This window comes from Phascolarctos cinereus, unplaced genomic scaffold (genome assembly GCF_003287225.1).
Source record: "Phascolarctos cinereus isolate Bilbo 61053 unplaced genomic scaffold, phaCin_HiC Scaffold_1;HRSCAF=81, whole genome shotgun sequence".
NCBI lineage: Eukaryota > Metazoa > Chordata > Mammalia > Diprotodontia > Phascolarctidae > Phascolarctos > Phascolarctos cinereus.
In genome coordinates this window covers 13,480,846-13,495,427 of record NW_027555514.1, presented here as the reverse complement: position 1 = coordinate 13,495,427, position 14,582 = coordinate 13,480,846, and the positions used below count along the sequence as shown (strand labels likewise).

General features: G+C 38.8%; 1 protein-coding gene across 1 annotated transcript in view; it reads right to left on the bottom strand.

The window, feature by feature from the left end:
* The window catches only part of DNAH11 (dynein axonemal heavy chain 11), a 320,191-nt gene that overhangs the window by 202,313 nt on the left and 103,296 nt on the right, over positions 1-14,582 (bottom strand). Inside the window, exons 29-30 of the mRNA XM_078150757.1 lie at positions 10,593-10,742; positions 3,940-4,173 (exon numbers count right to left, since the gene is read on the bottom strand). Coding sequence (XP_078006883.1) covers positions 3,940-4,173; positions 10,593-10,742 — 384 coding nt within the window. The remainder of the gene's footprint in view (positions 1-3,939; positions 4,174-10,592; positions 10,743-14,582) is intronic.

Below are 14,582 nucleotides of genomic sequence, written 5' to 3'. Positions count from 1 at the left end.
GCTGAGCTCCCAGCCTCATCTTCCTTAGGTACTTCTCTGCTCAGAATCCTTTGATCCTTCCCCCCCTTTTACCTACTGAGTCCAGTTCAAACTCCTTAACTTGGTATTTCAGACCCTCTGGCCATCTGAAGCCATCCTATTTTTCCAGTCTAATCTCATATTACCGCCCTTGACACACTCTAGATTCCAGCCAAAGTGGACATCTTACTGTGCCTCTTAGAAAGCCACGTTTTCCTACATTGGAGGCTTTGTACATGCTGTGTTGTTCCTGGGCCAGCAACGCTCCTCTGTCTCCCTCCACATATTTGTTGAATCCTACCTGTTTTTATAATCCAATTAAAATGCAACCTCCTCCAGGAAGTCTTCCTGAATTTTCCTTAGGCACCAACATCCTTCCCCCAGCTATATCTATTCCCTACCCCTCCCCATAAACTTTCCTAATACTATTTTGCAGTAGAGTTATCCATGTACATCATAAGCCTGCTATACAGTCAACTCCATGAGTGGGGACTGAGTATTCTCTCAACATCTTGCCACCTCTATAACTTAGCTCATAGCTGATAGCAGAGTAGGCCCTTGATGAAGGTTCCTTAAATTGAATGCAATTTTAATTTCCAAAACAGTCAGTCTGTAGTTTATTAATAATGGTATAGCAAAGTTCCATCTGGCTCCACATATGGTAGAGAAAGCTGGCCTTGGGTCATAAGAACCTAGATTCAAATCCTGCCTCAGACATATACTGGCTAGTTGGTGATGCTGGGCAGGTGACTGTCCTGAGACTTGGCTCTCTTATTAGTCTTTAGTGCCCACCACGCAGGGCTGGTGGGAAAGCCTTGGTGAAGTTGTGTAGGTTAAGGGCTTCAGAAATCAAAAGTACCATGCAAATGTCAGTGACTCAGAGTGAGCAACAGAATGGATCCTGAGCCAGCCTGAGGCTGGAAGACCTGGGGATAAATCCTCCCTTGGACTCTGGAGCTGTGAGCAAATCACTTCATCTCTAGGTGCCAATCTCTAAGACCAGAGATTACAAAGCAGCTCCCAGTTTGCATTGGCAGAGGGAGTTTCCCCATTAGAAATGTCCTACCAGGTGTGGGGAATACAAACTTAAAAAAAAAAGACACTTTGCCTACTATCCAGAATATTATGTTACAGACTGGGGTTCAGAGGAGATGTAGGGAAGGCCTAGCACAAGGGCGAGGAACCTGTGGCCTCAAAACCACATGTGAAGCAAAACATTGGGGGGGGGAAGGAGAAAGAAAAGCATAAACAGAGGGAAAAAGGATGGAGAAAAAGACACAGATAGTAATCATAACTGCGAATGTCAATGCGATGAACTCTCCTATAAAATGGAAGCAGATAGCAGAGTAGATTAAAAACCAGAATCCTACAATATATTGTTTATAGGAAACACATTTGAAAAAGAGTGACACATACATGGTAAAGGTAAAAGGCTGGAGCAGAATATATTATGCTTCAGCCGAAGTAAAAAAAAAGCAGGGGTAGCAATCCTGATCTCAGACAAAGCAAAAGCAAAAATAGATCTTATCAAAAGAGATAAGGAAGGAAACTACATCCTGCTAAAAGGCACCATAGACAATAAAGTAATATCATTACTAAACACATATGGTATAGCATCCAAATTCTTAGAGGAGAAGTGCAGGGAGTTACAGGAAGAAATAGACAGCAAAACTATACTAGTGGGGGACCTCAACCTCCCCCTCTCTGAACTAGATAAATCTAACTACAAAATAAACAAGAAAGAAGTTAAGGAGGTGAATAGAACATTAGGAAACTTAGGTATGATAGACCTCTGGAGAAAACTGAATGGGGATAGAAAGGAATATACTTTTTTTTTTCAGTGGTTCATGGCACATACACAAAAATTGACCATGTACTAGGGCATAAAAACCTCACAATCCAATGCAGAAAGGCAGAAATATTAAATGCATCCTTTTCAGATGATGATGCAATAAAAATTATATGCAATAAAGGACATGGAAAGATAGACTAAAAAATAATTGGAAACTAAATAATCTAATCCTAAAAAATGATTTGGTCAAACAACAAATCATAGAAATAATCAATAATTTCATTCAACAGAATGACAATAATGAGACAACATACCAAAACTTATGGGATGCAGTGAAAGAAGTTCTTAGGGGAAGTTTTATATCTCTAGAGGCTTACATAAATAAAACAGAAAAAGAGGAGATCGATGAATTGGGCATACAACTAAAAAAACTAGAAAAAGAACAAATTAAAAATCCTCAATTAAACACCAAATTAGAAATATTGAAAACCAAAGGAAAAATTAATAAAATTGAAATTAAGAAAACTATTGAACTAATAAATAAAACTAAGAGCTGGTTTTATGGAAAAAAAACAATAAAATAGATAAACCTTTGGTTAATTTAATTTAAAAAAAGAAGAAAACCAAATTACTAGTATCAAGAATGAAAAGGGTGAAGCTACCACCAAGGAAGAGGAAATTCAAGCAATAATTAGGAATTATTTTGCCCAACTATATGCCAACAAATTTGACAATCTTAGTGAAATGGATACACATTTACAAAAACATAAATTGCCCAGATTAACAGAAGAGGAAGTAAAATACTTAAGTAACCCCATCTCTGAAAAAGAAATTAAACAAGCCATTGATGAAGTCCTTAGGAAAAAATCTCCAGTGCCAGATGGATTTACATGTGAATTCTATCAAACATTTAAAGAACAATTAATTCCAATACTATATAGACTATTTGGGAAAATAAGACCATATGCGGCCCTCTAGGTCCTCAAGTGCAGCTCTCTAACTGAATCCAAACTTCACAGGATAAATACCCTTAATAAAAGGATTTGTTCCGTAAAACTTGGACTCAATCAAAAGGCCACACCCAAGGACCTAGAAGGCCACAGGTGGCCTCCAGGCTGCAGGTTCCTAACCCCTGTGACCTATACCAATAGAATCATAGGTCTAGTTAAAAAAATAATATAATTACATGTTGTGTAATAATACAATTATTATATATAATGATGTAAGAATAATTATTATTACTATCAGGCAGCTGAATGGTGTAGTAGATAGTGCACTGCGCCTGGAGTCAGAAAGACCCAAGTTCAAATCCTGTCTCAGACACTTACTAGCTGAGGGACTCTGGACAAGTCATTTATCCTCTGCCTGCCTCAGTTTCCTCATCTATAAAACTGGGATAATCATAAGCACCTCTTTCTCAGGGTTTGTTGTGAGGATCAAATGAGAATATTTGTAAAGCATTTTACAAACCTTGAAGGGCTAAATAAATGCTAGTTGTTGTTATTAAAAGAGTTTTATGTTATGACCTCCATCTTTATAGGATAGAATACCATCTGCCTGGAGTAGTTATAGAATAGCTTCATTTATATTTGCACATCCTGACTCCTTTGATGGAATGTAACCTACTTGATAGCAAGAACTATTTAGTTTTCATTTCTGTAGCCCCAGCACCCAGTAGGTCCCAGACACACAATAGGTATATAATAAGTGCCTATGGGTTGAAAGGCTGGCAGAGAAGCAAGAGTTTAAGTGAGTTTCCCTCAAAGGTCTCTCCTGACCTATGATTTTATGACAATGAAATACAACAGTATTTAAAGGAGCTGGAATTTCCTTAGCATAGATATTCTCTTTACTGCCACAGACTATAAGCCTTCTGTGGTGCAGTGGATGGTCTCTGTGACTTAAAATGAAAGGAAAATGTGTCTCCCTTCAGCTTACTTGGTGTTGAGCTTCTTGGCTGGTCCTCGGGTGACAGACACTTACCTGGTCTGTTACCAGGTCATACTCAAAGTCTTTCTACCTTGGCAAGACCTTCATGAGCTTGCTTTCTACTGGATTAGACTTTGAGACCTCCAAGTACCATCTAGACAAACACGAGTTGGAATTGGTGTGGGGGTTCAGGGGCATACCTGCTTTTTATTGTAATCCTTTAAGGCTGTTTCATATCCTTCTTCCAGTCTGCTGAAGGCTATCCCCACATCGGTGGTCCACCAAATTTGTGAGCTGGTCAGTGCAACTTGGGCTGGGAAATCCAAAATCCACTGCTCCCTGGGCTTCTCTTCAAAGGCAGCTGTAGCATCTGTGATATAACAGCGTACTGTTTCCTGCATGGCTTCTTCAAGACTCTGGAGCCATGTTTCTACCTTTTGACAATAGAAACACTATATTACTGACATAACGCCAACACCAGCATATTCTGCAGATGCTCTGAAGGGACTAAGGCAGTATCCCTACCTGGGAGACTGTAACACTTACTGAAAGCCAATTACGTATTGCAGAGTGTGGTACACTAAATGTGGAGTCAGGAGGAACCTGGAGTCCTAATCTGGCTCTGAGCCTATCCAGTTGGGCCCCTTCTCTTCTCTCCATATACTCTCTCCCTGGGTACTCAGATCCACTCCCAGGGCATCAATTATCACCTTAAGGCTGATGACTCCCAAACTTACAGCTCTACTCCCAACATTTCCCCTGAACTCCAATCCTAGATTTCCCTCTGCTTGCTGCATACCTCCACCTGGGCATTCCTCTTGTCCCTCATAGTCATCAAGCTCAGAAATTAACTCCCCTTAAAACTCCCCCTCCCCTGACTTCCTTATTTCTGTTTATGTCAGTACTATCATCCCAGTCACCTAGACCCTCTACCTGAAACGCTTCCTGTTACCTCACCCTCAAATATGATCATTTGTCAACTCCTGTTGATGCCACCTCACTAAAATCTCTTGCATCTCCCTTCCTTTCTATTCATGCTATAATGAGCCTAGCTCAGGTCCTCACCTCTTTTTAAAAATAGACTTTATTTACTTCATTAACTATTTCCTAATTACATAAAAAATTAACATTCATTAAATTTTTTTTTAATTTCAATTTTTAAAATTTTGAGTTCAAAATTCTGTCCCCATCCCAACGCTCCCTGCTCTTGAGAAGGCAAGCAGTTGGATATTGCTTATACATGCCCTCACCTCTTGTCCAAGTTACAGTAACCTTTTCCAGTCATCTTGCCTCATGTTTATCTTTTCCTCTAACTTATCCTCAAAACTACTGACCCAGTTATCTTCCCATTGAACTGTTCCTTTCAAATCATTCCTCTACTTAAAAACCTGTAGATTCTCCTTATTATCTACCAAATAAAATACAATATTCTGATCATGGCGTTCAACTGGAACTGACTACCTTTCCAGCCTTAACACTGATCCTTGGAATGTCTTTTCTGCCTGTATTTGTTACTCTCTATGCCCTATGCCTTTCTGCCCTCACCCCATCTTCATGTTTCCAATAATGCCAGTATAGACTCCTCTCCACTCCAATCTATTGTAGTTGCTCCCTTCCTCCCTTCACTTTTTGCTCCAAACCATTTTCTCAGCTCACAAGCGATTCTTTTTTCAAAAGTGCAGGTGTGACTACATCACCCCTCCTCTTACTCAATAAATCCCAGTGGCTTCCTATTATCCCTAGGATCAAATAGAAACACTGTTCAGTTTCTGAAGCCCTTCATGACCTGGACCCTTCGTACTTTTTTATTCTTCTTACACTTTATTCCTGTCCGTGCACTCTGTGATTGGGCCATCTAGGCCTATTCTCACATATAGGGATCCCTTTCCTTTCCCTGTGTCCTGCATCAATGTTCATCCTCTTTGCCTTCCCTCTTAGAATCTCTTTACTTCCTTCAAGATTCAATTCAATCACCAGATTCTTCAAAAGGCCTTTCCATCTTTCTGGTATCATTATTGTGTCCATGTCTCCCTCTACCCACACTCCTGTTAGACGGTAAACTCCTTGAGAACAAGTAGTATCACATTTTTATCTTTGTACCACTAGGGTCCTAAGCACAGGGACCAACCCAGAGTACAAAGTATCTAATACATTCTTGCTGAATTTATTTGGACTTGATTGAATTCAATTGGTTTAACATCAACAAACATTTACTAAGCTTCTACTATATGGCAGTTATGCATGCCAAAGGCAGCAGAGCCTAGTGGGTAGAGAGCACATCTTGGAGTCAGAAATACCTAGATTGAAATCCCACCTCTGACAGATACTGCCCATATGACCCTGGGCAAATCACAATCTCTCAGTACCTCATAAATTTCTAAGACACTAAGTTTCAGAGGGTGTGATGATCTGAATTGGTAAAGAGAGTCTCATCACTTCCACAAATCTAGAAGACAAGTAGGATGGGTAATGAAGCAGGTAGCAGGAAGAAGTCCAACTTAGCCCTAAGCACTGCTGCTCTTCAACCAAAAGTCTAGAACATATATCAAACTGAGTAATGATCAAACAAGAAAAAATAACACTAATCACATTTCCAGCCCAGGTCAGTATAGGGAGACAGACATAGAAGTCTGCAGATATTGGGGATGGGGGCTAGCCTCCAGCAAGCTGGAATATTTCAGCTCACATGAACTGAGAGACATGATTTTGCACCATGGAAAGCAGAGGTCCCAGACCCATACATGGGTCTTCAATCTTGTGCAGGGTGCAAGAACAGGTGCCAACTGGCAACTCTGTTGCTCACTACTCAGTTATGGGTCAAAGATCCAGGACAGGCTGAGGAAGGGACCTGTGTCTAGGCATGGTGGTCAGGCATGAAGGGCACTTACAAGCTCTAGGCTATGTACTGTGTAGGCAAGGAACAAGTTCAGAAACAAATAGTAGCAGTGTGGCTAAAACCCTTATTATTGTGGATCAGGGTCTCAGCTTCAGCCTCCAGTCTAGTCTGAAGTAGAATAACTAGGACAGAAAGCCCAGACCAAAAGGGACCTGACAATCTGTCACTTTGAACCTGTAGATCTTTCTTGTTGGCTAGTTGGTTGAATCCAATAGCAGTTCACTGAAACTTTAACCAAGGGCAAACCCATAGCTGTGTGGTGCAGCACCAAACTCAGGTCAGAAGCTTGTACATTTCACAACAGGAGAACAATGTTCAGACTTTGCCCTGGATGAGACTACTTTGGGAGCTCTAAAAGTTTGCACACCCCCAGCCTGAGCAGTCCCTGAAATCCTGGAATAACACAACATCCCAAGAAAGTAGCACAAGTACCAAAGCTGACACAAGGTTAGCCCAGACATTCCTTTCAGAACTGTGCTGAGCCCTACCCCAATATCAAGTCTGAAGTCAAGAAGTAGGTTGGAAAAATGAATAAATAAAAAAAGAATCCCACCATAATAACTTTTATGGTGACAGGGATGCTCAAGACACAAACCCAGAAGAAAAGAATGACTCCACAATATCCACAAACAAAATCTCAGAGAAAAATACAACTTAGGCACAAGTACAACTAATATTCCTGGAAGAGATGAAAAACAGTTTTCGAAAAGCACTAAAATGATTTTAAAATCACTGGGCATAAGCATGCTAGAGGAAAAAATAAAAAAAAGAAATGAGAGCTAAGGAAGAAAGAATTAGAATGGGAATTAACAGCTTGGCATAGGAGGTATGAAACATTACCCAAGTAACAAACTCCTTGAAAACTAGAATGGATCAAATAGAAGCTAATGGCTTCATGAGACAACAAGAAATTTTAAAACAAAGTAAAAAGACTAAAAAAAGTAGAAAATAGAAGGTACCTCATAGCAAAAACATTGACCTGGCAAATGGATCTAGGAAAGAAAATGTAAAAATCTTAGACTACCTGAAAGCTATGACTGAAAAATCCTACAACCTACACATCATATTTCAAGAAATCATAACAGAAAACTGGTCAAATCTCTTAGCACCAGAGGGTAAAGTAGAAATAGAAAGAAACTATTAGGCAACTTTTGAAAAAAATCCCCAAAATGAAAACTCCATGAAATACTACAGTAAAAATCCAAAGCTTTCATGTCTAAGAAAAATACTACAAGCAGTTAGAAGGACAGAATTCAAGTACTGAGCAGCCACCATCAGGATCACACAAAATATAGAAAACACTGTTTTAAAAGAGTGGAAAGCTTAGAGTACAATATTCCATGAGGCATAAGATATGGATTTACAACCAAGAATAGTTTTTCCAGTACAACTGGGTCTAATCCCACAGAGGGAAAAAAAATGGGCCCTTAATGAAACAGAGGACTTCCAAGGATTCCTGATGAAAAGACACGAACTGCACAGATACTTTAAAATACAAACATAGGAGTCATAGAACTGAAACCAGGGCAGGGAGGACAGCTGTAGTTTGCAGCCACAAAAGGGACCACAAGGAGCAATAAAGTTTCTAGGATAGTGTTTTTGGAGGCCCTACTTGTGGCTCAGGGGTGGGCAGGAGTGCCCAAGGTTGGGCCCCAGGCCAGAGCTTAGAAAATAACAGTCGGAAGCACCTGAGGCTTGGGGCATCATTCCCCATACCTTTGGACTAGAACTTGATTAAAATAATAGCTGCTAAAAACAAAATAAAAATAAAAATGAGTAAGCAAAGGAGAGAGACCCAACCATAGAGAGCTACTATGGGGATAAAAAAAGATCTGGGTTCCTGTTCACAGGAAAATGGTAGGACTAAAAAATCACTTCTCTTTTTTTAAATGAAAAATGTTAAATGGTCTCAATCTCCAAAAAAGTTCTTGGAAGAACTTTAAAAAAGACTTTAAAAATCAAATGAGAGAGATAGAGGAAAAATTACAAAAAAATGACAGCAATTCAAGAAAATTAAGAAAATTATGAAAAGAAAGTCAACCAGTTGGAAATAGAGAATCAAAAACTTAAGGAGGAAAATATTTCCTTGAAAACTTGCATTGGGCAATGGGAAGTTAATGATGTTATAAGACAGCAAGAAAAAATAAAACCAAAATCTAGAGAATGAAAAAAATAGAAGAGAATATGAAATACATCATAAGAAAAATATGCAATCTGGAGAACAGGTCAAAGAGAGACAATATAAAAATAGTCAGACTACCTGAAAATTACAATAAAAAAAGGATCATGATACACTATTATAAGAAATTATCAAGGAAAATTGCCCAAAGTTCTAGAACAAGAAGACAAAGCAGAAATAGGAAAAATACCAATCATCACCTGAAAGAGATCACAGGAGGAACATTTACAGGAATATCATAGCCAAATTTCAAAGCTCCCAGGTTAAGGAGAAAATAGTGCAAGCAAATAGGAAGAAAATAATTTAAGTATCATGGAGCTACAAAAAGAATTACACAAGGCCAAGCAGCTACTATGTTGAAGGACCATATGTCTTAGAACACTATATTTCATGGAGCAAAAGAGATGGGGTTTCGACCAAGGGTAACTTATTCAGCAAAGTTAAGTATAATCCTGAATGGGAAAAAACCAGAAATTTAACTAACTGAAAGACTTTCAGGTATTCGTAACAAAAACAGCAGAACTTGATGGAAAATTCAACATGTGAGAACCAAGAGAAATATAATGTACACATTAAAGACCAATTATAAGGGATTTAATAAGGTCAAATTGTTTACTTCTTATATGTGAAAATATCAGTATTCTTATGACTGTCATTATTTGGGTAGTTTGAAAAAAAAAAAGGCTTAGTCTGAGCTGTGTATGACCAGGTGATTCTAAAAAAATAAAACTGTAGGGAGAGATGAAAAGAAGTAATCATCTCATACAAAAGAAGCATGAAAAAAAGAACTGATACAGAAGAATCAAGTGGGAGGGGTAGAGGACAAAGGAAATTATATCTTGCAAAAAGGCACCATAGATAATGAAATAATATCCATGCTAAACATATATGCTTCAAAAGGTATAATATTTAAATTCCTAAAGGAAAAACTACATGAGTTATAGGAAGAAATAAATAAACTATACTTGTAGGGGAATTCAAATTTCCCCTTTCAGAGCTAAATACATCTAACCATAAAATAAATGAAAAAGAAATTAAAGAAATGAATAGAATTTTAGGAAAGTTAGATATGATAGAAATAAACTGAATGGAAATAGAAAGGAGGATACCTTTTTCTCAGCTGTACATGGCACCTTCACAAAAATGGACTATGTATTATGGCAAAGAAAAAACCCCTCATAACCAAATGGAGAAAAGCAGAAATTGTAAGTTTACTCTTTTCAGACTATAATGCAAAACAAAATTACCTTCAATAAAGAGTCATGAAAGTATAGATTAAAAATTAAACAGAAATTAAATAATCCCCAAAATGAGTAGGTCAAAGAACAAATCATGGAAACAATCAATAATTTCAGGTTCTGCCTCTGATACATCCTGGCTTTGTAACCATTGGAAAATCATTTAACTTCTCAGTGCTCTAGGCAACCCTCTATAGATTGTAGAGAAAGTATCAACCTGTATTAGTAAAGAGAGTTTCCTCACTTGTGAGTTCCTTATGTAAATGAATTTACAAGTCCAGTCCCTATGTCAATCTTTATATCAAACAACAAACAAAATAAGTTTGGAGGATAAATAAATTTAACCAAGATAGATGGGGGTGAATAAATAAAAATTATACACAAAAAGGTGGGAAGTAGTAGCAATTCACTTTGAACCCAGGTCCTGTGACTCACAACCTTTCTCCCTTTCCACTGCCATAAGAGCACTTTTTTTTTCAGCCTCTGGGAAACTGGAGGCAGCATTCCCTCTAGAAAAGTAACTCCTGAATCTTTGCTTACATGGCCTGTACATTCACATCCAGTATAGAGGGGAACATGTTCCTTCTCCTTGCTGTACATCCCGATGGCTCTGCTGGCTGCTGGCCACTGGCTGTCTTCAAACTGCAGATCTGTGATGCTGTCAAAGAGTTTGGTCAAGTGTCTCGTGACCTAGAACAAAGCAAGGAGACAGAATGAGAAGGTATTTTTTTTAAACTAAAGATTCTAGTATTCTAGAATAATAGGGAAAGGCAAGAGGGTGAGGTAACAGCATTTTTCTTAAAATGATTTGTTAAAACAAACCAGAGTCAATAAGATGCCTCAGAAAAAGAACAGGATTTGGAGTCAGAATCTGGGTTCAAATCCTGATTCATTGGAATGATCTTGGACAAGCCACATTCCAACTCTTAAGGCCTGAGTTGCTTTATCAGTAAAATGGGAAGGCTGAGACCTTAGGGGTCATTGAGTGTCTTCTAGCTTCTAAATCTATAATTGTAACATCTGTCACTATTTCCCAGGTACAAGCAAGCCCCTGGAGGGGAAGGACTTTGACATTTTTCCTTGGGCCCTCCAGGCTCGCCTCACTTACTACAACACATCTTCCACACAGCTGCCAAAAGGCTTCTCTGAAAGCTCTGGCCTGACCATATCATTCCAGTGCTCAAGTCCTTTGACTTCTTATCTCTAAAAACAAATATATCCTCCTTGGTGAGGCATTCAATTCCCTTCACAACCTGGCCTCAACTTATCTTTCCAGCCTTATTACACATTTCTCCCCTTCATGTACTCTCTCTATGGTCCAGCTCAACTGGTTTCTTATCCATGAAACTCCATCTCCATTCCTGAAACATACTCCTTCCTCAGCTCCAGTTCTTATAACCTCAAGTTTTCTTCAAATCTCAGCTCAGAGGCCGCCTTCTTCATGAAGCTTCCTGACCCTTCTCCAGCTGCATCAATTATGTGCATGCTCCTATACACTTACTTGTTTCTCTCTCCCTGCATAATGGAAGCTCCCTGAGGGCAGGGACTACTTCACTTTGGTCTTTGTGTCCTTAGTGTTTAGCACATGATAAGTGTTTGATTATTAATTGCCCAAAGCTCAGAATTCGGCCCTGTGCGGTGTGTAGACTAAGTGCTCAATCAATGTTTGCTGAAATGGTGAGTCATTTTTTTCCCCTACGTCAGCTGAATCATTTCAAGAATCAACAAAAGTTGGAAATGAATATCTAACCTCTGGGGTTTCCCTTCTGTAAAATGGGTATTATCATAACACCTGTCCTGTCTCCTTCACAAAGTTGTTAGAATGATGAGATAAAAGATTTTAGAGCTGGAAGCAGGCTTTGAGACTATCTAGTTCAGTTCATCTCCCTAATTTTACCCTTGAAGAAACTGAGGCCCAGAGAACTAAAGGAAGTTACCTTAAGTCACCCAGCTAGCAAGTGGCAGAGCTTGAACCCAACTCCTTTGAACCCTTCCACTGTACTACTACGATAAAATATTGCATGAATGTTGGCTATAATTCTGCTCAGTAGAAATCATATTAACAGGATCCCCTTGGGAGTCCTTGCCTGTTTCCCCTTCCCTGGTTTGCTGCTGCATGACCACTGCTGATCTCTGCTGCCTTGACCTGTTATGTGAGTTTGAGCCACAGTATGGTACGGTGACTGTAGGTCCTGATCCATCCTGAACTCAATACAAACTTTTGCTCTGCCTCCAGGCTTTGCCACCAGCCTTCCATTCAGGTGCTGACCCCCTGGCATTGTCTAACCAAACACAGTAATAATAGTTAGTCCAGCCTTCTGCCTCTAGCCTGGTGAATATCAAAACCCTTCAGATTCTCTATTCTTCACTTAACAACCTCACAATAGAGGACCTCCACCTCTACTGGGAATTTTCTTTTTTTTCTTTTTTTTAAAAAATATAAATTTATTTTTACTTTTCAACATTTACTTCCACAAGATTTTGAGTTCCAAATTTTCTCCCCATCTCATCCCTCCCCCCACCCCAAGATGGCATGCATTCTGAATACCCCATCTCCTAGTTTGCCCTCTCTTCTATCTCTACCCCTCTTCTCTTATCCCTTTCCCTTTCTATTTTCCTGTAGGGCAGGATAGACTTCTGTACCCCATTTCCTGCATTTCTTAATTCCCAGTTGCACATGAAAACTTTTTTTTTAAACATGTGTTTTTAAAACTTTGGGTTCCAAATTTTCTCTCTTCCTCACTCCCCACCCACCCTCATTGAAAACACAAGAGTAGACATGTTGTGAAAAACTAACTCTTTTTCCCTTAATCCTATCCTGCCCCCCATTTATTCTATTCTTTCTTTTGACCCTGTCCCTCCTCAGAAGTGTTTGCTTTTGATTACCCCCTTTCCCAATCTGCCTCCTCTCTATCATCCCCCTGCTCTCTTGTCCCCTTCTCCCCCTATTTTCCTGTAGGGTAAGACAGATTTCCATACCCAATCGAATGTGTATGTTATTCCCTCCTTAAGCCAAATCTGATGAGAATTAGATTCACTCATTCCCTCTCACCTTCCCCCATTTCCCCTTCACTTTGAGAGCCTTTTCTTTTTTATTTTTTTTAGATAATTTACCCCATTCTACCTCTCCCTTCTTCTCTGAGTATAATCCTCTCTCATCCCTTAATTTTATTCTCCAGATATGACCCCTTAAACTTCAACTTACCTTGTGCCCTCTATCTATCTATCTATCTATCTATATATACATACATATAATTTTTTCCCTCCAACTACCCTAATACTGACAAAGGTCTCATGAGTTATAAATATCATCTTTCCATGCAGGAATGTAAACAGTTCAACTTAATAAGTCTCTTATGATTTCTCTTTCCTGTTTACCTCTTCATGTTCCACTTGAGTCTTGAAAGTCAAATTTTCTATTCAGCTCTGGTCTTTTTATCAAGAATGCTTGAAAGCTCTCTATTTCACTGAATGACCATTTTTTCCCCTGAAGGATTATACTGAGTTTTGCTGGGTAGGTGATTCTTGGTTGTAATCCTATTTCCTTTGCCCTCGGAATATTATATTCCATGCCCTGTCCTTTAATGTAGAAGCTGCTAAATCTTGTGTTATCCTGATTGTGTTTCCACAATACTTGAATTGTTTCTTCTGGCAGCTTGTAATATTTTCTCCTTGACCTGGGAACTCTGGAATTTGGCTATAATATTCCTAGGAGTTTTCCTTTGGGGATCTCTTTCAGGAGGAGATCTGGGATTCTTTCAATTTCTATTTTGCCCCTGGTTCTAAAATCAGGGCAGTTTTCCTTGATAATTTCTTGAAAGATGATGTCTAGGCTCTTTTTTTGATCATGGCTTTCAGATAGTCCAATAATTTTTAAATTCTCTCTCCTGGATCTATTTTCCAGGTCAGTTGTTTTTCCAATGAGATATTTCACATTGTTTTCTAATTTTTCATTCTTTTGGATTTGTTCATATCTTGATTTCTCATAAAGTCACTAGCTTCCAATTGCTCTATTCTAATTTTTAAGGAAGTATTTTCTTCAGTAATCTTTTGGACTTCCTTTTCCATTTGGCCAATTTTTCTTTTTAGGGCATTCTTCTCCTCATTGGCTTTTTGGACCTCTTTTGCCATTTGGGTTAGGCTATTTTTTAAGGTGTTATTTTCTTCAGTATTTTTTTGGGTCTCCTTTAGCAAGCTGTTGACTTGTTTTTCATGATTTTCTTGCATCACTCTCATTTCTCTTCCCAGTTTTTCCTCTACTTCCCTTACTTGCTTCTCAAAATCCCTTTTGAGCTCTTCCAAGGCCTGGACTGATTCATATTTTTCTTGGAGGCTTTGGATGTAGGGGCTTGGACTGTGTTGTCTTCTTCTGGTTGTATGTTTTTATCTTCTTTGTCACCAAAGTAAGATAATATAGTCTGACTCTTTTTGTGCTGCTTGCTCATGATCCTGGCCAATTACTTGAGTTTTAAACTCTTTGTTAAGGTAAGAGTCTGCTTCCAATGTGGAGAATGTACTGTCCCAAGCTTC